Source organism: Pristiophorus japonicus, chromosome 1 (genome assembly GCF_044704955.1).
Source record: "Pristiophorus japonicus isolate sPriJap1 chromosome 1, sPriJap1.hap1, whole genome shotgun sequence".
NCBI lineage: Eukaryota > Metazoa > Chordata > Chondrichthyes > Pristiophoridae > Pristiophorus > Pristiophorus japonicus.
The window spans coordinates 404,841,699-404,867,501 of NC_091977.1; the positions used below are offsets into that span (position 1 = coordinate 404,841,699).

The 25,803-nt window shown below is 44.7% G+C and overlaps 1 protein-coding gene across 1 annotated transcript in view; it reads left to right on the top strand.

Annotated features, from left to right (window-relative positions):
- LOC139267078 (gamma-glutamyl hydrolase-like) overlaps nucleotides 1–25,803 on the top strand; it is a 268,758-nt gene that overhangs the window by 165,921 nt on the left and 77,034 nt on the right. The window contains exon 8 of the mRNA XM_070884891.1: nucleotides 24,167–24,278. Within this exon, the coding sequence (XP_070740992.1) occupies nucleotides 24,167–24,278 (112 nt within the window). The remainder of the gene's footprint in view (nucleotides 1–24,166; nucleotides 24,279–25,803) is intronic.

Sequence of the window (25,803 nt, forward strand, 5' to 3'; positions counted from 1 at the left end):
ACCAAAACATTTAATGGAAGAACAGTTTAAAAACAACCATTTACCCGATTTCTCTGGGGTCTCCAACTGACTCCCATTAAAGTTATGCTGGAGGACCTGAAATTTAGCCTATGCCACATCACTAAGTTAGGTGGCACAGTAAATAGTGTAGATGGGAGCAGAAAGTTGCAAAAGGATATTGATAGATTAAGTGAGTAAGTAAAGATGTGGCAGATGGAGTTTAATATGAGGAAGTGTGAGGTCATCCATTTTGGACCTAAGAAAGATAGATCAGAGTATTTTCTAAATGAAAAGAAACTAGGAACTGGAGGAGCAGAAAGATTTAGAGACATATACACAATTCACTAAAAGTTAGTGGATAATGTTTCCCACATTACTATGCTCCAAAAGTACTGAATTGGCTGTAAAGTGCTTTGAGATGGTGAAAGTTTGTTGCAGTTATATAAAGCTCTGGCTAGATCCCATTTAGAATAGTATGTTCAGTTCTGGGTGCCGCACCTCAGGATGGATGATTAAAGAATTTGGTAGGTTAGATAGAGAAACACTATTTTCTCGGGAGGGGGTGGGGGAGGAGCCCAGAACAACCTTAAAATTAGAGCTAGGCTCTTCAGGGATAATGTCAGGAAGCTGTTCACTTTAGTATAAATCTGGAAAACTTTTCCCCCAAAATGCTGTTGAGGCTATGTCAGTTGAGACTTCCGAGACTGAGATTAAGTTTTTATTAGGCAAGGTATTAAGGGTTACAGAGCCAAAGCAGGTAGATGCATTTAAAATACATATCAGCCATGATCTAATTGAATAGTGGAACAAGTTTGCGGGGCTGAAAGTCCTATATCTTATTAATTAATATATTTGAGAGTCTGGTTTTAGCAACTTGAATACTTCGATTATACTCATATTTCTTAATAATCATAGTAAGCAAGCAAGTGATATACATCTATATACTTACAAGCAGTTGAATCTTGGATGCCCTGCATAAAGATACTCTGGTATCTTTAGTCCAAGCTGCCCACAAGCCACTAGGATACCCCAACATTTATGCTCTAATGAACAACTAATGTCATTTCATAGACCTCTGCCTTCATCACTATTTCACCACAAAACTAAAGCTGCATCTGGGCCCCATCTTCTCTAATTTTCAAGGTTATGTTCCTTACTGTTCAGCTGACTTCATTGTTTTATTTTCAGTAATTTTCCACTATTTCTAAGCTAGTTTGCTCCCTGTTAAAAGAAAAACTTGCATTTATATAGCGTCTTTCGCGACCACCAGATGCCTCAGCCAATGAAGTGCTTTTGGAGTGTAGTCATTGTTATAATGTGGGAAACGCGGCAGCCAATTTGCGCACAGCAACTCCCACAAATAGCAATGTGATAATGACCAGATAAACAGTTTTTGTTATATTGATTGAGGGATGAATATTGGCCAGGACATCGGGGATAACTCCCCTGCTCTTCGAAATAGTACCATGGGATCTTTTACGTCCACCTGAGGGGTGGAAAGGGCCTCAGTTTAACGCCTCATCCGAAAGATGGCACCTCCAACAGTGCAGCACTCCCTCAGCATTGCACAGGAGTGTCAGCCTAGATTTGTGTGTTCAAGTCCCTGGAGTGGAATTTGAACCCACAACCTTCTGACTCAGAGGCGAGTGTCAGCCACAGCTGACACTAAATTATGTTAGTTCATTTAAAACCTTACTTGGGGTTAATCTAATTTAGTTCCTTCTTTTATTCATTCTTGAGTTTAGTTCACATTGTAATTATGATCAACTGTTGCAACTGGTTTCGTTTCTGTTTTCACCACCATCATCTGTAACTGATTTTGTTCGAGAATGTGTCTCCTAACAGTACTGTGTCAGCGAAAGTCAGTTGGGCTATGTGTCTATCTGTGTGTTAATGATATATCCGTTGATGATATATCTCGCTTCCACACACAAAATCTTACTCCAATCCAGCTTCAGTGAGCTCAACCAATTTCTTCCCAGTAAGGCAGACTTGTCTCCTTTCACTACTAATAGAGGCAAGTTCTGAAATTGATCTTTATATTTTACCGGTACGGTGATACGACCTACCACAGGAATTTTCTCTCCCAAGTAGCCTCGCAGCTCTATCTTGGATTTCTCCAGTTGAAAATCACACTATTTGTCGCGATGTAGTGACTCCGGTACTACACTCACGGATGCACCAGTGTCAATTTCCATTGGTATCTTGAATCCCGCAACATCTATGTGGATTTTGATGCTTTCCGAATCGCTATCCGTTAACCTCGTGCTCCTGATGACGTGTAACTCTTAACATCTCCTCGTCCTGTTGTTATTCTTCCATGCTATGCAGTCTCTTGGGATTTCTACTCATAGCTTTGCATTCTGGACTCATAGCTTTGAAAGCTGGTTTACCCTTCATTCGGCATGCCTTCGCAAGATGCCCAGTCTTCCTGCAGAAGAAACAATCTGCCTTCACGTATGGACAACTTTGAGCAATGTGTTGTCCCAGGCACCAATAGCACAACTTCGATGCTCCGTTAGAATTTCCAGTTTCTGAGACTTTGGGCCCCCACCATCTTTTACTTTGAACCTGCAGGTGATTTACCTCGGTTGACTAACGACCGTAATCATTATTTAAATCTCAGGAATATTGTTTGGCCATGCCCATCGACCTCGCTGTCTGACAAGCAATCTTAAAAGTCAAGTCATCCGTCGGCAATAAATTCCTTCTGATCGCATCATTTTTCACCCCACAAACAAAATGATCCCGTAATGCTCGGCTTTGAAAGTTTCCGAAATTACAGTGCATCGATAGCTTTTTTAATGCTACGATGTAATCACTGATACTTTCATCAGACTTTTGATTCCAAATCCCAAAACGATAGCTTTCAGCAATTTCTAATGGTTTGGGGTTATAATGCTGCAACAGCTTCGTTAAAATCTCTTTAAGCGTTGCGTCCTTTGGCTCATCAGGCACAAGCAGATTTACAAGGGTTTCGTACAATGCCGGACCCACCCCCGGTTCTGGACTGCATTGTCTGGAACTTCGATTATGTTATTTGCAGTGAAATACATTTCTAGCCGATCCACGTGCGCTTTAAAACATTCCCGGTCGTGTCTATATTCCCCTAAATGTCCGATTACACCTGCCATTTTAATCTCTAGCTGTTCACACCGTGTGCTGTATTTTACCTTGGATTTTGTAGCTTTTTTCCAAAGACAGAAATTTCCGAAGTGTCTCTGTCGGCTGGCTGAATTCTTCCCCAACAAAATTTAAGCTTTAAATCATCCGAAAAATTCCATCTCATCGCCAACTGTGATATATTCACAGAGCACAGCACACACAGCTCCTAACATGGCAGGCAACTCTCTCGGAAGCCTCCGGAATCTGCCTGGTCCTGTTTAATTATTAATTCTGCAGTTGCAGTACACAATACGTCCACATCCACAGTGTGGAGCTACAAACATTACAAGCTTACAGACATTACACCATGAGTCAAAGTAATATTAAAAGGAAACGATCTGAGATTTTTTAAAAGTAATACTATAAGGGGGTAACGACAAATATAACAAAAAAAGGGAAACCACTTTGTGAAGTATAACAAAGATAGAAACCATAAGATGTGTTTGCTATGATATGTACAAAAATGAATTAAAGACATATGAAACCCATCTGTTAATCAGTAAGCTTAAAAAAAATATGGCTTTAGAGAGCAAGGTACATAAACCTACCAGGGCAGACAGAAGGGAGGGGATTTTTATAACAGTTGGACAGTACTCAATTCAGTAGGTGAATCATCTCAAGTAAATGATGCAGGCCTCGAGTAAACTTTCAGGGACTGAAGATGGAGTGTAAAAGGAGACAGACAAGAGCTGAAGGAAGACAAAGAAATGGATATACTGGATGGATGAGGTTTAGTAAAGAAACAAGAAAGGTGGGAAACCTGTGATTTTCACAAGAGATTATATTAGTGACCAGATACCAGGCACTATCCAACACCACAAAAAATAATATGGTCCCAGAAGAAAAAGCCGTTCAAAAACCAGAGAGGCAAGAATGTAGTTTGTAAGTTTGAGATTGTAGTCATACGGGATTCTTTGCTTAGGATCGTGGATAGCTATGTGTTGTAAGGACAAAGCCCATAGAATGTTGAGCTGTCTTAACTAAAGCTCGAGCAGTACATTTTGGGAAGAGGTTAGAAGTGATGCTGAAGGAGATAGATTAGGATCCAGTGGAAGTATTCCATATAGGAGTAAATGGCACAAGCAGAAATAATATAGGTGTATTAAAAGTCTTAAGACTAAAGTCAAAGCATGTGGAGCAAGCTGGCTACAAAACAAAAACAGTAGGGGTTAAAGCTAATTACTCATAGGCCCCAAGTTTCCACACACGGCAAAACAGGCGCCCCTCCAAGCTGGACGCCTGTTTTTCGCGCCGAAAACGGCGCCTGAAAAAAACCGCGGTATTTGAGCGCCTAGCAGCTCGATGTCAGCTTGGCGCGGCGCACAGGGGGCGGAGCCTACCACTCGCGCCGATTTTGTAAGTAGGAGGGGGCGGGTACAATATAAATGAGTTTTTTTGGTGCCGGCAACCCTGCGCGTGCGCGTTGGAGCGTTCGCGCACGCGCAGTCTGAAGTAAACATTGGCACTCGGCCATTTTAAAAAGTGCTGCAGAAAAAGTGAAAATTTGTTTATTGAACCCTTGCAAAGGCTTGCATTTTAATTTTCTTGATATTTCTGTGTATAAGGGAGTGCATTCTGTAATTAAAGATAGACTGTGATAAACGGGACACATGCACTTGTTTGAGACTATTCAAATGTTTTGTAGCTGTTCAATTTTTTAAATTTTTGAATAAAACCACATTGCCCTTCCATGATCAGCACCGAGGCTTCTTGCAGCTTTCTCCCCCTGCCGTCGGTCAGTCCCGACGGCAAACGACTGCCTGAAGCACTCGGGCTTCTTGCAGCTTTCTCCCTCCCCCTGCCGTCGGTTGGTCCCGACGGCAAACGGCTGCCTGAAGCACTGAGGCTTCTTGCAGCTTTCTCCCCCTGCCGTCGGTCGGTCCTGACGGCAAACGGCTGCCTGAAAGGCCTGCCTGAAGCACTTTCACACAGGTAGGAACATGGTTTATTTAATCTTTGCTTTGCTTATAAATTTTTATTCAGGTTGGATTTATTTGTATAAGTATAACTAAGGATTTATTGTAGAATTTAATGACTTCCCTTCCCCCACCTCGTTCCCGACGCCTAATTTGTAACCTGCGCCTGATTTTTTAATGTGTAGACGAGGTTTTTTCAAGCCTACAAAAATCTTCACTTGCTCCATTCTAAGTTAGTTTGGAGTACGTTTTCAATGTGGAAACTTTCAAATCAAGCGTCAGTGGCCGGACACGCCCCCTTTTGAAAAAAAAATTCTGTCCAAAAGTGAAACTTCTACCTGACTAGAACTGCAGAAAACTTAAATGTGGAGAATTGCGATTTCTAAGATACTCCGTTCTCCACCAGTTGCTCCTAAAAAATCAGGAGCAAATCATGTGGAAACTTGGGGCCATTCTATTGGGAAGTGGTGTTCCACAGGAATCAGTGCTAGGACCACTGCTATTCACTATTAATCTATAAGATTTGAACATGGGAATCAGAAGTACAATATAAAAACTTGCAGATAACAACAAATTGGGCGATATAGTTAACACTGAGGAAGACTGCGACAAATACAAGACGTCATTAACAAACTTGCAAAGTGGGTGTGTAAATGGCAATGTCAAAGTCTGAGGTGGTACATTTTGATAAGAGGAATGAGGACTTCATTTATTCCTTGGGGAAAATAAGAGTCTAAATGGGGTAGAGGCTCAAAGGGATGTCATAGAATCAGAAATTTACAGCACGGAAGGAGGCCATTCAGCCCATCATGTCTGCACTGGCCGACCAAGAGCTATCCAGCCTAATCCCACTTTCCAGCTCCTGGTCCGTAGCCCTGTAGGTTACGGCACTTTAAGTACACATCCAAGTATTTTTTAAATGTGACCAGGACTGAACACAGTACTCCAGCTGCGGCCTAACCAGTGTTTTATACAGCATAATCTCCTTGCTCTTGTATTCCATGCCTCGACTAATAAAGGCAAGTATTCCATATGTCTTCTTAACCACCTTATCCACCTGGCCTGCTACCTTCAGGGCTCTGTGGACCTGCACTCCAAGGTCCCTTTGTTCCACGACATAGAAACAAAGAAAATAGGTGCAGGAGTAGGCCATTCAGCCCTTCGAGTCTGCACCACCATTCAATAAGATCATGGCTGATCATGCACCTCAATACCCCTTTCCTGCTTTCTTTCCATACCCCTTGATCCCTTTAGCCGTAAGGGCCACATCTAACTCCCTCTTCAATATATCCAATGAATTGGCATCAACAATTCTCTGCGGTAGGGAATTGCGGTAGGGAATTCCACAGGTTAACAACTCTCTGAATGAAGAAGTTTCTCCTCATCTTGGTCCTAAATGGCTTACCCCTTATCCTTAGATTGTGTCCCCTGGTTCTGGACTTCCACAACATTGGGAACATTTTTCCTGCATCTAATCTGTCCAGTTCCGTCAGAATTTATGCGTTTCCATGAGATCCCCTCTCATCCTTCTAAACTCCAGTGAATAAAGACCCAGTCGATCCAGTCTCTCCTCATATGTCAGTCCAACCATCCCGGGAATCAGTCTGGTGAACCTTCGCTGCACTCACTCAATAGCAAGAACGTCCTTCCTCAGATTAGGAGACCAAAACTGAACATAATATTCCAGGTGAGGCCTAACCAAGGCCCTGTACAACTGCAGTAAGACCTTACTGCTCCTATACTCAAAACCCCTAGCTATGAAGGCCAACATACCATTTGCCTTCTTCACCACCTGCTGTACCTGCATGTCAACTTTCAATGACTGATGTACCATGACACCCAGGTCTCATTGCACCTCCTCTTTTCCTAATCTGCCGCCATTCAGATAATATTCTGCCTTCATGGTTTTTCCCCCAAAAGTGGATAACCTCGCATTTATCCACATTATACTGCATCTGCCATGCATTTGCCCACTCACCTAACCTGTCCAAGTCACCCTGCAGCCTCTTAGCATCCTCCTCACAGCTCACACCGCCACCCAGTTTAGTGTCATCTGCAAACTTTTCAGTGTCATACCATTTAATATGTAATCCCTTGCCTTGTTAAACCTCCTGAAATGCATTACCTCACACTTATCCGGATTGAATTCCATTTGCCACTGTTCTGCCCACCTGACCAGTTGATTGATATCTTCCTGCAGTCCACGGCTTTCTTCTTCATTATCAACCACATAGCCTATTTTAGTGTCATATGCAAACTTCTTAATCATACTCCCAACATTCAAGTCCAAATCATTGATATATACCACAAAAAGCAAGGGACCCATCAGTGAGTGCTGTGGAACCCCACTGGAGACTGCCTTCCAGTCACAAAAACACCCATCATCCTTTGCTTCCTGCCTCTGAACCAATTTTGGATCCAACTTGCCACTTTGTCCTGGATCTCATGGGTTTTTATTTTCATGACCAGTCTGCCATGTGGGACCTTATCAAAAGCTTTGTTAAAATCCATATACACTACATCATACACACTGCACTCATCGACCCTTCTGGTTACCTCCTTGAAAAATTTGATCAAGCTAATCAGACAGAACTTTCCCTTAACAAATCCATGCTGGCTGTCCTTGATTAATCCATGTCTTTCCAAATGAAGATTTATCCTGTCCCTCAGAATTTTTTCCAATAATTTTCCCACCACTGAGGTTAGGCTGACTGGCCTATAAACATACAAACATAGAAAATAGGTGCAGGAGTAGGCCATTCGGCCCCTCGAGCCTGCACCACCATTCAATAAGATCATGGCTGATTATTCCCTCAGTACCCTTTCCTGCTTTCTCTCCATATCCCTTGATCCCTTTAGCCGTAAGGGCCATATCTAACTCCCTCTTGAATATATCCAATGAACTGGCATCAACAACTCTCTGCGGTAGGGAATTCCACAGGTTAACAACTCTCTGAATGAAGAAGTTTCTCCTCATCTCAGTCCGAAATGGCCTACCCCTTATCCTAAGACTGTGTCCCCTGGATCTGGACTTCCCCATCATCGGGAACATTCTTCCCGCATCTAACCTGTCCAGTCCTGTCAGAATCTTATACTTTTCTATGAGATCCTCTCTCATCCTTCTAAATTCCAGCGTATAAAGGCCCAGTTGATCCAGTCTCTCCTCATATGTCAGTCTCGCCATCCCAGGAATCAGTCTGGTGAACCTTCGCTACACTCCCTTAATAGCAAGAACGTCCTTCCTCAGATCAGGAGACCAAAACTGAACACAATATTCTAGGTGAGGCCTCACCAAGGCCCTGTACAACTGTAGGAAGACCTCCCTGCTCCTATACTCAAATCCCCTAGCTATGAAGGCCAACATGCCTTTTGCCTTCTTCACCACCTGCTGTACCTGCATGCCAACTTTCAATGACTGATGAACCATGACACCCAGGTCTCGTTGCACCTCCCCTTTTCCTAATCTGCCGCCATTCAGATAATATTCTGCCTTCGTGTTTTTGTCCCCAAAGTGGATAACCTCACATTTGTTCACATTATACTGCATCTGCCACTCGTTTGCCCATTCACCTAACCTGTCCAAATCTCCCTGCAGCCTTTTAGCGTCCTCCTCACAGCTCACACCGCCACCCAGTTTAGTGTCATCTGCAAACTTGGAGATATTACACTCAATTCCTTCATCTAAATCATTGATGTATATTGTAAAGAGCTAGGGTCCCAGAACTGAGCCCTGCGGCACCCCACTAGTCACTGCCTGCCATTCTGAAAAGGACCAGTTTATCCCGACTCTCTGTTTCCTGTCTGCCAACCAGTTCTCTATCCACATCAGTACATTTACCCCCAGTACCATGTGCTTTGATTTTGCACACCAATCTCTTGTGTGGGACCTTGTCAAAAGCCCTTTGAAAGTCCAAATACACCACATCCACTGGTTCTCCCTTGTCCACTCGACTCGCTACATCCTCAAAAAATTCCAGAAGATTTGTCAAGCATGATTTCCCTTTTATAAATCCATGCTGATTTGGTCCGATCCTGTCACTGTTTTCCAAATGCGCTGCTATTTCATCTTTAATAATTGATTCCAACATTTTCCCCACCACCGATGTCAAGCTAACCTATAATTACCTGTTTTTTCTCTCCCTCTTTTAAACAGTGGTGTTACATTAGCTACCCTCCAGTCCATAGGAACTGATCCAGAGTCGATAGACTGTTGGAACGTGATCACTAATGCATCCACTATTTCTAGGGCCACTTCCTTAAGTACTCTGGGATGCAGACTATCAGGCCCCGGGTATTTATCAGGCTTCAGTCCCATCAATTTCCCGCTTTATAAGGATATCCTTCAGTTCCTCCTTCTCACTAGACCCTCGGTCCCCAATTATTTCCAGAAGGTTAGTTGCGTCTACCTTCGTGAAAACAGAACCAACGTATTTGTTTAACTGGTCCGCCATTTCTTTATTCCCCATTATAAATTCATCTGAATCTGACTGCAAGGGACCTATGTTTGTTTTCACTAATCTTTTTCTCTTCTTCACATATCTATAGAAGCTTTTGGAGCCAGTTTTTATGTTCCCAGCAAGCTTCCTCTCATACTCTATTTTCCCCCTTCTAATTAAACCCTTTGTCCTCCTCTGCTGTATTACAAAATTCTCCCAGTCCTCAGATTTGCTGCTTTTTCTGGCCAATTTATATGCCTCTTCCTTGGATTTAACACTATCCTTAATTTCCCTTGTTAGCCACGGTTGAGCCACCTTCCCCATTTTATTTTTACTCCAGACAGGGATGTACAATTGTTGAAGTTCATCCATGTGATCTTTAAATGTTTACCATTGCCTATCCACCATCAACCCTTTAAGTATCACTCGTCAGTCTATTCTAGCCAATTCACGTCTCATACCATCGAAGTTATCTTTCCCCAAGTTCAGGATCCTAGTCTCTGAATTAACTGCATCACTCTCCATCTTAATAAAGAATTCTACCATATTGTTAATACAGATTCTTTTCCCTCAATCTGTTTCAGTGAATACACTGACTCGAACACTTTTTAAAGTTTAGTTCAGACTGACTTTATTCATCGATGAAGTGTCTTGCTCTGATAAAGGGGCACCGACTCCATGAGTCTGTCGAATCCACCAGAGCAAGCAAAACCTTTACAGTTATACAGTTCTTGATCAGTACCACCCCTTTTCATTGTCCTATCACGTCAATTATCATGGCATAGATACAAGCTAAACCAGTCATATACACAGTAAAGCAAGCAATTCCCTAATCATGAGTGAAGATTAAGTCATCTCCAGCTTATCTTTGTTTTGCAGGCAAGGAAGGCACAGTTCTGCTTCTCTGGGTATTCCCACAGTTTAGCTCCTACATCTGTTGCTACATTCCCATGATCAGATGGTTCCTCAAGGTTGTTTCACAAAAACAGTCACTCATTATTCTCCCCTATAGTGAGATCTGAAGAGTCAGCAATAACCATGAGCGGCCATTTTAGAAAGAGTTAATACATTTGAAATTAGTACGGATAATACATATAAAGTTGGTAGCTACATTGATACAGATTCTCATTCCCCCCTTTTATCATTTTGTGATAACTCAGTATCTTAATCCAGGAGTATGGCATTTAATCTTTCACATTCTTGCTCCACACGATCATAATCCTTATTTCCAGTAGAGTCTCCATTCCCCTTGGTCAGAAGCATTATCCGCGGGGTGTCTATGTTATTAAGGGAGTCTCCCATTTTGGCGAGGAGACATTTTACAAGGGTTATACATAAAGATAAAAAGGATTCCAATGCCTAGGTACATTGCCATGTTGATCCCCCAATCGTACCAGCCACCAAAACCCCATTGGCTCCAATAATCTGTTTTCTTCAATTTCTCAACTTCCTTTCGGATGTGCCCTACCAAGTCATTTATTTTCTCAGAGTTGTCAGGGATATAGGTGCAGCACTCCGATCCTATCATAGAAACATAGAAAATAGGTGCAGGAGCAGGCCATTCAGCCCTTCTAGCCTGCACCGCCATTAAATGAGTTCATGGCTGAACATGAAACTTCAGTACCCCCTTCCTGCTTTCTCGCCATACCCCTTGATCCCCCGAGTAGTAAGGACTTCATCTAACTCCCTTTTGAATATATTTAGTGAATTGGCCTCAACTACTTTCTGTGGTAGAGAATTCCACAGGTTCACCACTCTCTGGGTGAAGAAGTTTCTCCTCATCTCGGTCCTAAATGGCTTACCCCTTATCCTCAGACTGTGACCCCTGGTTCTGGACTTCCTCAACATTGGGAACATTCTTCCTGCATCTAACCTGTCTAAACCCGTCAGAATTTTAAACGTTTCTATGAGGTCCCCTCTCATTCTTCTGAACTCCAGTGAATACAAGCCCAGTTGATCCAGTCTTTCTTGATCGGTCAGTCCCACCATCCCGGGAATCAGTCTGGTGAATCTTCACTGCACTCCCTCAATAGCAAGAATGTCCTTCCTCAAGTTAGGAGACCAAAACTGCACACAATACTCCAGGTGTGGCCTCACCAAGGCGCTGTACAACTGCAGCAACACCTCCCTGCCCCTGTACTCAAATTCCCTCGCTATGAAGGCCAACATGCCATTTGCTTTCTTAACCGCCTGCTGTACCTGCATGCCAACCTTCAATGACTGATGTACCATGACACCCAGGTCTCGTTGCACCTTCCCTTTTCCTAATCTGTCACCATTCAGATAATAGTCTGTCTCTCTGTTTTTACCACCAAAGTGGATAACCTCACATTTATCCACATTATACTTCATCTATCTGCCATGCATTTGCCCACTCACCTAACCTATCCAAGTCACTCTGCAGCCTCATAGCATCCTCCTCGCAGCTCACACTGCCACCCAACTTAGTGTCATCCGCAAATTTGGAGATACTACATTTAATCCCCTCGTCTACATCATTAATGTACAATGTAAACAGCTGGGGCCCCAGCACAGAACCTTGCGGTACCCCACTAGTCACTGCCTGCCATTCTGAAAAGTACCCATTTACTCCTACTCTTTGCTTCCTGTCTGACAACCAGTTCTCAATCCATGTCAGCACACTACCCCCAATCCCATGTGCTTTAACTTTGCACATTAATCTCTTGTGTGGGACCTTGTCGAAAGCCTTCTGAAAGTCCAAATATACCACATCAACTGGTTCTCCTTTGTCCACTTTACTGGAAACATCCTCAAAAAATTCCAGAAGATTTGTCAAGCATGATTTCCCTTTCACAAATCCATGCTGACTTGGACCTGTCATGTCACCATTTTCCAAATGCGCTGCTATGACATCCTTAATAATTGATTCCATCATTTTACCCACTACTGAGGTCAGGCTGACCGGTCTATAATTCCCTGTTTTCTCGCCCTCCTTTTTTAAAAAGTGGGGTTACATTGGCTACCCTCCACTCGATAGGAACTGATCCAGAGTCAATGGAATGTTGGAAAATGACTGTCAATGCATCCGCTATTTCCAAGGCCACTTCCTTAAGTACTCTGGGATGCAGTCCATCAGGCCCTGGGGATTTATCGGCCTTCAATCCCATCAGTTTCCCCAACACAATTTCCCGACTAATAAAGATTTCCCTCAGTTCCTCCTCCTTACTAGACCCTCTGACCCCTTTTATACCCGGAAGGTTGTTTGTGTCCTCCTTAGTGAATACCGAACCAAAGTACTTGTTCAATTGGTCTGCCATTTCTTTGTTCCCCATTATGACTTCCCCTGATTCTGACTGCAGGGGACCTACGTTTGTCTTTACTAACCTTTTTCTCTTTACATACCTATAGAAACTTTTGCAATCTGCCTTAATATTCCCTGCAAGCTTCTTCTCGTACTCCATTTTCCCTGCTCTAATCAAACCCTTTGTCTTCCTCTGCTGAGTTCTAAATTTCTCCCAGTCCCCGGGTTCACTGCTATTTCTGGCCAATTTGTATGCCACTTCCTTGGCTTTAATACTATCCCTGATTTCCCTAGATAGCCACGGTTGAGCCACCTTCCCTTTTTTATTTTTACGCCAGACAGGAATGTACAATTGTTGTAATTCATCCATGCGGTCTCTAAATGTCTGCCATTGCCCATCCACAGTCAACCCCTTAAGTATCATTCGCCAATCTATCCTAGCCAATTCACGCCTCATACCTTCAAAGTTACCCTTCTTTAAGTTCTGGACCATGGTCTCTGAATTAACTGTTTCATTCTCCATCCTAATGCAGAATTTCACCATATTATGGTCACTCTTCCCCAAGGGGCCTCGCACAACGAGATTGCTAATTAATCCTCTCTCATTACACAACACCCAGTCTAAGATGGCCTCCCCCTAGTTGGTTCCTCGACATATTGGTCTGGAAAACCATCCCTTATGCACTCCAGGAAATCCTCCTCCACCGTATTGCTTCCAGTTTGGTGAGCCCAATCTATGTGCATATTAAAGTCACCCATTATAACTGCTACACCTTTATTGCATGCACCCCTAATTTCCTGTTTGATGCCCTCCCCAACATCACTACTACTGTTTGGAGGTCTGTACACAACTCCCACTAACGTTTTTTGCCCTTTGGTGTTCTGCAGCTCTACCCATATAGATTCCACATCATCCAAGCTAATGTCTTTCCTAACTATTGCATTAATCTCCTCTTTAGCCAGCAATGCTACCCCACCTCCTTTTCCTTTTATTCTATCCTTCCTGAATGTTGAATACCCCTGGATGTTGAGTTCCCAGCCCTGATCATCCTGGAACCACGTCTCCGTAATGCCAATCACATCATATTTGTTAACGTCTATTTGCACAGTTAATTCATCCACCTTATTGCGGATACTCCTTGCATTAAGACACAAAGCCTTCAGGCTTGTTTTTTTAACACCCTTTGTCCTTTTAGAATTTTGCTGTACAGTGGCCCTTTTTGTTCTTTGCCTTAGGTTTCTCTGCCCTCCACTTTTCCTCATCTCCTTTCTGTCTTTTGCTTTTGCCTCCTTTTTGTCTCCCTCTGTCTCCTTGCATTTGTTCCCATCCCCCTGCCATATTAGTTTAACTCCTCCCCAACAGCACTAGCAAACACTCCCCCTAGGACATTGGTTCCGGTCCTCCCCAGGTGCAGACCGTCCGGTTTGTACTGGTCCCACCTCCCCCAGAACCGGTTCCAATGCCCCAGGAATTTGAATCCTTCCCTGCTGCACCACTGCTCAAGCCACGTATTCATCTGCGCTATCCTGCGATTCCTACTCTGACTTGCACGTGGCACTGGTAGCAATCCCGAGATTACTACTTTTGAGGTCCTACTTTTTAATTTAGCTCCTAGCTCCTTAAATTCGTTTCGTAGGACCTCATCCCTTTTTTTACCTATGTCGTTGGTACCAATGTGCACCACGACAACTGGCTGTTCTCCATCCCATTTCAGAATGGCCTGCACCCGCTCCGAGACATCCTTGACCCTTGCACCAGGATGGCAACATACCATCCTGGAGTCTCGGTTGCGGCCGCAGAAACACCTATCTATTCCCCTCACCATTGAATCCCCTATCACTATCACGCTCCCACTCTTTTTCCTGCCCTCCTGTGCAGCAGAGCCAGCCACTGTGCCATGAACTTGGTTGCTGCTGCCCTCCCCTGATGAGTCATCCCCCCCAACAGTACTCAAAGCGGTATATCTGTTTTGCAGGGGGATGACCACAGGGGACCCCTGCACTACCTTCCTTGCACTACTCTTCCTGCTAGTCTTCCATTCCCTATCTGGCTGTGGACCCTTCTCCTGCGGTAAGACCAACTCACTACACGTGATACTCACGTCATTTCAGCATCGTGGATGCTCCAGAGTGAATCCACCCTCAGCTCCAATTCCGCAACGCGGACCATCAGGAGCTCGAGGCGGATACACTTCCCGCACACGTAGTTGTCAGGGACACCGGAATTGTCCCTGAGTTCCCACATGGTACAGGAGGAGCATAACACCCGACCGAGCACTCCTGCCATGACTTAACCCTTAGATACACTTAAATTGGCAACAACAATGTTAAAAGTTACTGACTAATATCAGGGCACATGACCCCCTTTTTCAACTAACAAATAGTCTAGGGCCATTCTATTTTGCAGAGCCACTGTACGGATGGCTACCATTTCAGCGTTAAATTCACTCATGGCGTCAGTGGTGTCGTTGGCCACTTTTTCCAGAATGGAGGCGACTAGTCTTATTTCCTTGATTGCCATACCCAGGGAATAGGATAGCAAAGAATCGCTGGGTTTCCGTTATCGCTCGTTTGGGTCGGTAATGGTGATGATCTGCTAGCGAGGGCAAGTGATGGATATATGGTACCACATATCCCAAGTAGCAGGATCCCACCCAATTCTGTGGGAGCCAGGGGTAGGCTTTATGGCCGCATATAAAATAGGTACCATTGTACGGGGAATGGCAGTCACCCCCTATCGTTACCCATCCCTGGTTGAAGTTCTGGCCCGGATTGGTTTTGTTTTGCGAATTTCAGAAAGCTCTGCACGCTCCCTTTGGTCATATTTACGTTTTGGTTACACATACTATTTCCCATTCCCTGCCCTCCGGTCTGATTTTTGATTAAGCACACTGATCCCTGGGGCCTTCCTGCCCCTGAAGTGTTAGTAAGGACCAGGAATGGGGGATTCAAGGTCTGATTATACGGGGGCTGGTACCACTCCAGAAAGGTGCTTAACCCATACCCTGCCGAGTGCCATTCAGCCTTTGGGGAGCTGACGTCCTCCCCATGACTATTGGTCCTATCCTTGGTTGTGCGGTTCTGGCAGAAGAACCACTCTGCCGTTTCGGAATCACTGAGAGGAACCGGTCTCAAGGGAATTCCCCCTTTCGAGTGAGTGGGTACATGCGCACATATCCAACAGCTAGAGATGTTAGCTTCCTTGGCGTAACTATATGCCATGTACAAGAACGTATTCACATGTAGCTCCATATTGCAGAGGGGTAGTGTCAGACCCACAAGGATAATTAGTCCGAACATTTTGCAGAGTTCAAGAGTTCGATTTTTTTTTTTCTCTTTAGTCTATTGTCGGTACAAATGCACGTCTATCATGCCGGGCGGGGATCCAAACTGTCTTCCTCGGGATTCACTTTGCCAATCGGAATGCCTCGAAGAAGGTCCTTATTCAGCTATGGAGAAGAGGAAGTCTGGAACAGAAAGAATGGTTAGAAAGGCAGATAGACTTTGATTATTAGGGAGTGATAAGCTTGCAGTGATGCAGGTGAACCCAGGCGCTTCTTCCTTCGACCTTGGTGGGGGTGGTAAGCAACACCTGAAAAGGCCCCTCCCATAGAGGTTCCAATCCCTTCCGAATCCATTTCTTAATCAGGACATACTTTCCTGGTGCCACGAGAGACGATTCAGGTAAGAATGGGAGGTCGAGGTGAGCATCTCGGACCTGTTTGTGGGCTATTCGCAGAGCCTGAGTCAAGGCAAGAACATAGGTAGTCATCTCCACAGTCATATGGTGGAATTGGACAGTGGAGGGGACATTCTGATTCCATTGGGACCTAAGGGGCCTACCATAAATTACCTCAGCGGGGGTCAGTCCAGCCTTTCCGGCGGGGGTAGTTCGGACCTGGAATAGGGCTATGGGAAGGAGTTTGAGCCAATTGAGTCCGGTTGATGCTACCAGTTTCGCAAGCTTGGTTTTAAGAGTTTGATTAGCACGCTCAACTAGTCCCGCAGCTTGGGGTCGGTAGGCACAATGCAGCTGCTGGTTAATGCGCATCTGGGAACAGAATTCCTTGTTAACTTGGCCGATAAAGTGAGGGCCATTATGGGAACTCAGTCGAGCTGGGATACCATATCTAGGAACGATTTCCCTCATTAACACCTTAACAACAGTTTGAGCCTTATTGTCCAGGGTAGGGTAAGCCTCGATCCATTTGCTAAACACATCTACTATTACTAACACATATTTGTAACACTGAACCCTTTGCAACTCAATGTAGTCCAACTGCAAGGTCTCAAAGGGATCTTCTGGTAGGGGGCGTCTTACACCAATCACAGGGGACTCCTTTCCCCGGATTATGCTGTTGGCAAACAAGGCAGCGACTACTGATGTTCTGGGCCAGCGCCTGGTGTCTAAGGTGCCACCAAGTGGCCAAAAGCGTGTCACTTGTTGTCCTTGCTCCACAATGAGTAGCAAAGTACATACATTCAATAACCCATAGGGCCAACTCGTCAGACATGCAAGTCTGTTACGCGGGAGTGGTCCAGAGTTTAGAAACATTGTCATGAGTACATCCATAATCTTTCCATAACAGTTTATCTTTTTCAGGAGCGTCCTCCTGTGCTTTAAGGACATCTTGGATGGTTGGCATTGGTTTTTCCGAGGCCGACTTATCCTTTGCAGGGTTTTTAGTCTGACTCATCATTCTAGGCACCATCTAGGTACCAGGGGGTCCAGGTGCGGGAGGCACCGTCGGGCGCCGAGTCAGTGGCCATTCTTCAATTTCGTCATCAGCCTCGGTCAATGCAAGGCCAACCATTTGACTACGTAGTCTATCAATACCCTTTTCAGAGGTCCGAGTGGAGCTCTTGGTAAGTTTTTCGTGCGTGCACTCTTTCTTTAATACATCTCGGGGTTTAACATGTCCTCCTTCCATTAATGAGAGTCCTAACTTAGTGGCGTTTTCCTGCCAACTTGACAGAAGTGATTCATCTTTTAGTTTTTGACAATATTGTCTCCATGTGGCAATTAAACTTTTATCCCTTTTTCCTCGTCCCTTTTTCCAAATTAGTTCTTGTGCCCTTTTTGCCACCTCTGCACTCTTAGTGCCCCCTCGGGGCCATCGATCATCTCCTAATAATTTGTTCAAGGCTCCAGACAGCTGTCTAAATTGCTCAGCCTTCTTGGGGAATTCTTCGCATAACTTCTGTAGTGGGCTGCCCGCATCCGTAGTACTGTCTAAGTGATTGCCCATTCTCACGTCACCCCGCGGTAAAAAGGTAGTTTATCTTATCCAGAGCCTCGGCGGACCAAGTGATATACAAGGTCGACACCGTACCTGGCATAAGTACAAGTTAACTTTACACACCCCCTCTCACGTCGCCCCGCGGTAATCGTATCCTGGTTAGTCTGTTTAAGTCCAATCAGCGCCTAGACGGTCCAAGTGATATACAAGGTCGATGTCGTACCTGACTTGGACACTTATTTCCTAAGTTTAAAAGGTATTCGCCAGATTGACCTGGATCTCGATCAGACGCTACCTGAGAACTAACGAGCGGCAAAACTTTCTTCAGACTTTTGGACTGGAGGAAACCGAGGTGGTATTTAAAGAATACTCACTCCGGTGGCCATTTTCCTCCCGTCTTGTCCAAGGCTAGTCCGGCTCTTAGTTCGCAAGTTCTCGGCGGTCGTCCGTTGAGATCCCACTTTTGACACCAAATGTTGATACAGATTCTTTTCCCTCAATCTGTTTCAGCGAATATACCGACTCGAACACTTTAAAGTTTAGTTCAGACTAACTTTATTCATCGATGAAGTGTCTTGCTCTAATAAAGGGGCACCGACTCCATGAGTCTGTCGAATCTACCAGAGCAAGCATAAAAATCATTACAAACCTTTACAGTTATGCAGTTCTTGATCGGTACCACCCCTTTTCATTGTCCTATCACATCAACTATCGTGGCATAGATACAAGCTAAACCAGTCATATACACAGTAAAGCAAGCAATTCCCTAATCATGAGTGAAGATTAAGTCATCTCCAGCTTATCTTTGTTTTGCAGGCAAGGAAGGCACAGTTCTGCTTCTCTGGGTATTCCCACAGTTTAGCTCCTACATCTGTTGCTATATTCCCATGATCAGACGGTTCCTCAAGGTTGTTTCACAAAAACAGTCACTCATTGTTCTCCCCTATAGTGAGATCTGAAGAGTCAGCAATGAGCGGCCATTTTAGAAAGAGTTAATACATTTGAAATTAGTACGGATATACATATAAAGTTGGTAGCTACATTGATACAAATTCTCAATATTATGGTCACTCTTCCCCAAGGGGCCTCGCACAACAAGATTGCTAATTAGTCCTTTCTCATTACACATCACTCAGTCTAGGAAGGCCAGCTCCCTAGTTGGTTTCATTGACATATTGGTCTAGAAAACCATCTCTAATACACTCCAGGAAATCCTCCTCCACCGCATTGCTACCAGTCAATATGTAGATTAAGGTCGCCCATGATAACTGCTGTACCTTTATTGCATGCATCCCTAATTTCTTGTTTGATGCTGTCCCCATCCTCATTACTACTGTTTGGTGGTCTGTACACAACTCCCACTAGCGTTTTCTGCCCTTTGGTATTCCATAGCTCCACCCATACAGGTTCCACATCATCCAAGCTAATGTCCTTCCTTACTATTGCATTAATTTCCTCTTTAACCAGCAACGCCACCCCACCTCCTTTTCCCTTCTGTCTGTCCTTCCTAAATGTTGAATACCCCTGGATGTTGAGTTCCCAGCCTTGGTCACGCTGGAGCCATGTCTCCGTGATGCCAATTACATCATATCCGTTTACTGTTATCTGCGCAGTTAATTCGTCCACCTTATTCCGAATACTCCTCGCATTGAGGCACCGAGCCTTCAGGCTTGTCTTTTTAACACCCTTTGCCCCATTCGCTGTAATGTGGTCTTTTTGCTTTTTGCCTTGGGTTTCTCTGCCTTCCACTTTTACTTTTCTTCTTTCTATCTTTTGCTTCTGCTCCCATTCTACTTCCCTCTGTCTCCCTGCATAAATTCCCATCCCCCTGCCATATTAGTTTAACTCCTCCCCAACAGCACTAGCAAACACTCCCCCATAGGACATTGGTTCCAGTCCTGCCCAGGTGCAGACTGTCCGGTTTGTACTGGTCCCACCTTCCCCAGAACCGGTTCCAATGTCCCAGGAATTTGAATCCCTCCCTTCTGCACCACTCCTCAAGCCACGTATTCATCTGAGCTATCCTGCGATTCCTACTCTGACTAGCACGTAGCACTGGTAGCAATCCTGAGATTACTACTTTTGAGGTCCTACTTTTTAATTTTGCTCCTAGCTCCCTAATTTCGTCTTGAAGGACCTCATCCCATTTTTTACCTATATTGTTGGTACCTATATGCACCACGACAACTGGCTGTTCACCCTCCCCCTTCAAAATGTCCTGCACCCGCTCCGAGACATCCTTGACCCTTACACCAGAGAGGCAACATACCATCCTGGAGTCTCAGTTGCGGCCGCAGTAATGTCTATCTATTCCTCTTACAATTGAATCCCCTGACACTAAAGCTCTCCCACTCTTTTTCCTGCCCGCCTGTGCAACAGAGCCACACATGGTGCCATGGACTTGGCTGCTGCTGCCCTCCCCTGATGAGTCATCCCCCTCAACAGTACCCAAAGCGGTGTATCTTTTGCAGGGGGATGACCGCATGGGATCCCTGCACTACCTTCCTGCCACTGCTCTTCCTGTTGGTCACCCATCCCCTATCTGGCTGTGTAACCTCTTACCTGCGGTAAGACCAACTCACTGAACCTGCTATTCACGACATCCTCAGCATCGCGCATGCTCCAGAGTGAATCCACCCGCAGCTCCAGTGCCGCAATGCGGTCTGTCAGGAGCTGCAGCCAGGTACACTTCCCGCATATGTAGTCTTCAGGGATACTGGAAGCGTCCCTGACTTCCCACATAGTACAGGAGGAGCATAACACGTGTCTGAGCTCTCCTGCCATGACTTAACCCGTAGATTATCTTAATTTGGCAACAATAATATTAATAATTACTTTCTGATAAAGAAAAGAAAAAGAAAAATCTACTCACCAGTCACTTACCCCCTTGGCTGTGACATCACCTTTCGATTTCGTTCTACTTTTTTGCCTTCTCTCCTTGCTGCAGCTGCACCAGCTGGCCTTTATAGGCTGCTCCGATATCCCTGAACCTTTTGCTGTGATGTCACACCTCGTTTTCTTTTCCTCCCAGGTCGCGGAGTCAGCACTGGTGGGGAAAACAAGACAAAGCAGCACTGACCAAGCTCTTGCACGCACTGACCGAACTCTTGCACGCACTGACCGAACTCTTGCACGCACTGACCGAACTCTTGCACGCACTGACCGAACTCTTGCACGCACTGACCGAACTCTTGCACGCACTGACCGAACTCTTGCACGCACTGACCGAACTCTTGCACGCACTGACCGAACTCTTGCACGCACTGACCGAACTCTTGCACGCACTGACCGAACTCTTACCTTTGCACTCTGACCTGTCGCTGCACTCGAAGCAAGTCTGCACCAAGCCCCCTCTTTTTATGCTGTTCCTGGCTGACTCACCACTGGCCTGTTTAGGGAACCAGTTTTTACTAGCTGTCCAATTAACTAAACTAGCTTGCTTGTTTGTCTCTGCTTAAACCTACAAGAATCCTATCTGTTTAATATTGCAGTTTTATTTAAACTTAATTACTCGGTTTATTCCTTATTCCCTTTTAAACAAAGGTACAACATTAGGCAGTCCGCCAGTCCTCTGGCACCACACCTGCAGCCAGAGAGGACTGGAAAATGATGGTCAGAGCCTCTGCTATTTCCTCTTTTGCTTCTCTCAACAGCGTGGGATACATTTCATCCGGGCCTGGGGATTTATCCACTTTCAAAGCTGCTAAGCCCTTAATACTTCCTCTCGCTATGTTTATCTCGTCTAATATTTCACACTCCTCCTCCCTCATTGCAAAGTCTGCTTCGCCCCCCTTTTTTGTGAAAACAGATACAAAATATTCATTAAGAATCATTCCTACATCTTCTTCCTCCACACCCAGATTTCCTTTATGGTCTCTAATAGGCCCCACTCTTTCTCTCGTTATCCTCTTGCTCTTAATGTATTTATAAAACATCTTTGGGTTTTCCCTGATTTTACTGGCTAACATTCTTTCATGCTGTCTTTGCTTTCCTGATTTTTTTTTTTAAGTGCCCCTGCACTACTTATACTCCTAGAGTCTCTGCAGTATTGAGTTCTCAGAATCTGTCATAAGCTTCCCTTTTTTTCTTTATCTTGCCCTGTATGCCCCTTGACATCCAGGGGGCTCTAGTTTTGTGAGGCCCACCCTTTTTTTTAAGGGAACATACTTATTCTGTACCTTCAGGATCTCCTGCTTGACTGCCTCCCACTGCTCTGACACTGATTTATGAGGTTGATTCCCGAGATGAAGGGATTGTCATATGAAGAAAGGTTGAGCAGGTTGGGCCTATAATCCTTGGAGTTTAGAAGAATGAGAGGTCATTTTATTGAAACATAAGATTCTGAGGGGACTTGACAGGGTAGACGCAGAGAGGATGTTTCCCCTTATGGGGAATCTAGAACTAGGGGGCATAGTTTCAGAATAAGGAATCACCCATTTAAAACAGAAATGAGGAGGAATTTCTCCTGAGGGTCGTGAATCTTTGGAATTCTCTACCCCAGAGAGCTGTGAAGGTTAGGTCTTTGAATATATTTAAGGTGGAGCGAGACAGATTTTTGTATAAGGGAGCCAAGGGTTATGGGGTGATGGTGGGGAAGTGGAGTTTTTGGCCAGGATCAGATCAGCCATCTTATTGAATGGTAGAGCAGGCTTGAGGGGCTAAATGTCCTACTCCTGCTCCTATTTCTTGTGTTATCAAGTAGCTGTTTGCAGTCCACTTTGGACAAATCCCAACTTGGCTCAGCAAAATTGGTTTTACCCCAATTGAGAATTTTTTTTTCCTGATTCACCTTTGTCCTTTTCCATAACTACCCTAAATCTTACTGAATTATGATCACAAGCACCAAAATGCTCTCACAAATACCCCTTCCACCTGCCCCTCTTCATTCCCCAAAACCAAGTCCAGAACCGCCCCCTCCCTTGTTGGGCTTGTTACATGTAGGGATATAGATTCACAAATATTAAAAGCAAGCTAACAAAGCCATAAAAAAACAAACCAAGCAGTCCAGTTCATTTCTAGAAGGAATTGAATTCAAAAGCAGTGCACTTATGTTAAATTTATATAGAACCTTGGTTAAACTACAATTAGGGTACTTTACACAGTTCATTACATAGGATATACAGCACAGAAACAGGACTTTCAGCTCAACCAGTTCATGTCTCCATATGACAAAAAAGGATATAGAAGCTCTGGAGTAGGTGCAAAAAATATTAAGGAGTGTAACACCAGAACTGAGAGAGTATAGCTGTCAGGGCGGACTTAATAGGTTGGTGCTCTTTTCTCTCGAAAAGAGAAGACTGAGAGGTGACCTGATAGAGGTCTTTAAAATTATGAAGATGTTCAATAGAGCAGATGTTTCTAAAGTAAGGCGGGTACAGCTGGATTCAGGCGGTAAGTGCCTTTAAACTTATCTCCTGGATCCAGCACGCATGCCTCACAGATTCCTGCCCCCCCCCCCTTAATTGGAGTTGCCCCGAGGCCTCCGAATTCCCCTGCTCCCGAGGTCTCTGAATTCTCCCCGGAGGCGTCCGAATTCTGCCACCCCCCCCAGGCCTCCGGATCCACGCCCCCCCATCCCCGAATTGAACCTTCAGTATTCCCCCCCCCCTTACTCCTGGGGCCTCCGAATTTCCCCCCTACTCTGAAGCTTCTGATTTCCATTCCACAACAAGGCCTCCTGATTTCCACTCTTTCCTTACCCCCTGCCCCGCCTCCCCCGAGTGCTGAGATTATTTTTCTCCGGCCCGCGACCCCCCCTCCCCCCCCGCTTGCCCCTGACGTTGCAGAGGTCCCCAACCACCCGTCAGCCCCCACCTGATCCCAAGCCTCCTCTCTGTAGCCTAGTACCGACTCGATGGCTGCCTGTGGGTGGGAAACAGAGGTTTTAAATGCAAATCAGGCCCTGCCGTTAAATTCATCAGGTCCCGAGGGAGTCTGTTCTCCCGTGTTTCCCGACCGCTTTCTAGCCACCCCGCTCCCAGCCTACCTCCCTATTAAAATTCAGCAGTTAACCCTTTCTCTCTCCACAGATGCTACCAGACCTGCTGAGTGTTTCCAGCATTTTTTGTTTTTATTTCATATTTTCAGCATCTGTGATGTATGTTTCCTTAATTGTTCACTGAGGCTCAACTTCCTTCTTTGTTCTAGGTGTTCTGGCTCAGGAAACGTATGGTAATTTGAAGAACTTTGGGGGCAGCTACATTGCAACATCGTATGTAAAATATCTAGAATCCGCTGGAGCAAGAGTTGTACCCATAAGGTAGGTGTGGGCCAGCCTTTACACTGCACAGATGCTGCCTGACCAGTTGAGTATTTCCAGCATTTTCTGTTTTTATCCAATATGAGCCCTGATTTTTGCACAGGAGGAACTATAGTCGCAAAGTCAGAGCTGAGGTCCCCATGTTTAACCATTTGAGTATTGTGGTTCGAATATCTGTGGAATATATTTTTTTAAATTGTTTCGACTCTCTCTCCAAGGCTGCTCTATCCTCATTCCACTTTTTTGTTCCTTTTTTGCTGACCTGTATCTCCAAGTCCAGTACACTTTCAGCAGGTCTATTTCATGCACCTTTCTGGCATTCCCTCTTCAAATGCACCATCCACAATGTTAGCCTCAACCATTCAGCTCGCTTAAATACCGCTGAGGAAGGCCATTTGATCCATCCTAGCTCTTTCACCCAAAAAATGCAACAGTCCCCATCGCAGCATCCAACAATTTCTCAATTGACTCCAGGGATTTTGCACCCACTATTGTACCTAGATACTTATCCAGCAGTCGATCAATCTTTGTGTGAAGAAAAACTTCCCAAGATCATTCCTAAATTTTTCTTTTACTATTTTCATCCTGTGTTTCTTCGTTCTGAACCATTTAAGAACATAATAGGAGCAGGAGTAGGCCATTCGAGCCTGCTCCGCCATTCAATAAGATCATGGTTGATCTGATCTTGGCTTCAACTCCATTTTCTCGCCCACTCCCCATAACCCTTGACTCCCCTATAGTTCAAAAATCTGTCTATCTCCGCCTTAAATATATTCAATGACCCAGCCTCCACAGCTCTCTGGGGTAGAGAATTCCACAGATTTGCAACGCTCTGAGAGAAGAAATTCCTCCTCATCTACGTTTTAAATGGGCGGCCCTTTATTCTGAAACTATGCCCCCTAGTTCTAGATTCCCCACGAGGGGAAACATCCTCTCTGCATCTACCCTGTCAAGCCCCCTCAGAATCTTATATGTTTCAATAAGATCACCTCTCATTCTTCTAAACTCCAGTGAGTATAGGCCCAACCTACTCCTCCTTTCTTCATAAGGCAACCTCTTCATCTCAGGAATCAACTTAGTGAACCTTCTCTGAACTGCTTCCAAAGCAAGCATATCCCTCTTTTTAAATAAGGAGACCAAAACTGTACGCAGTACTTCAAGTGTGGTCTCACCAATACCCTGTAGAGTTATAGCAGGACTTCCCTACTTTTATACTTCATTCCCCTTGCAATAAAGGCCAACGTTCCATTTGCCTTCCTAATTACTTGCTGTACCTGCATGCTAACTTTTTGTGTTTCATGCACAAGGACCCCCAGATCTCTCTGTACCACAGCATTTTGTAATCTTTCTCCATTTAAGTAATAATTTGCTTTTTTATTCTTCCTAACAAAGTGGATTACCTCACATTTTCCCAAATTATACTCCACCTGCCAAATTTTTGCATACTCACTTAACCTATCTATATCCCTTTGCAGATTCTGTGTGTCCTCCTCACAACTTTCTTTCCTACCTATTTTTGTAACAT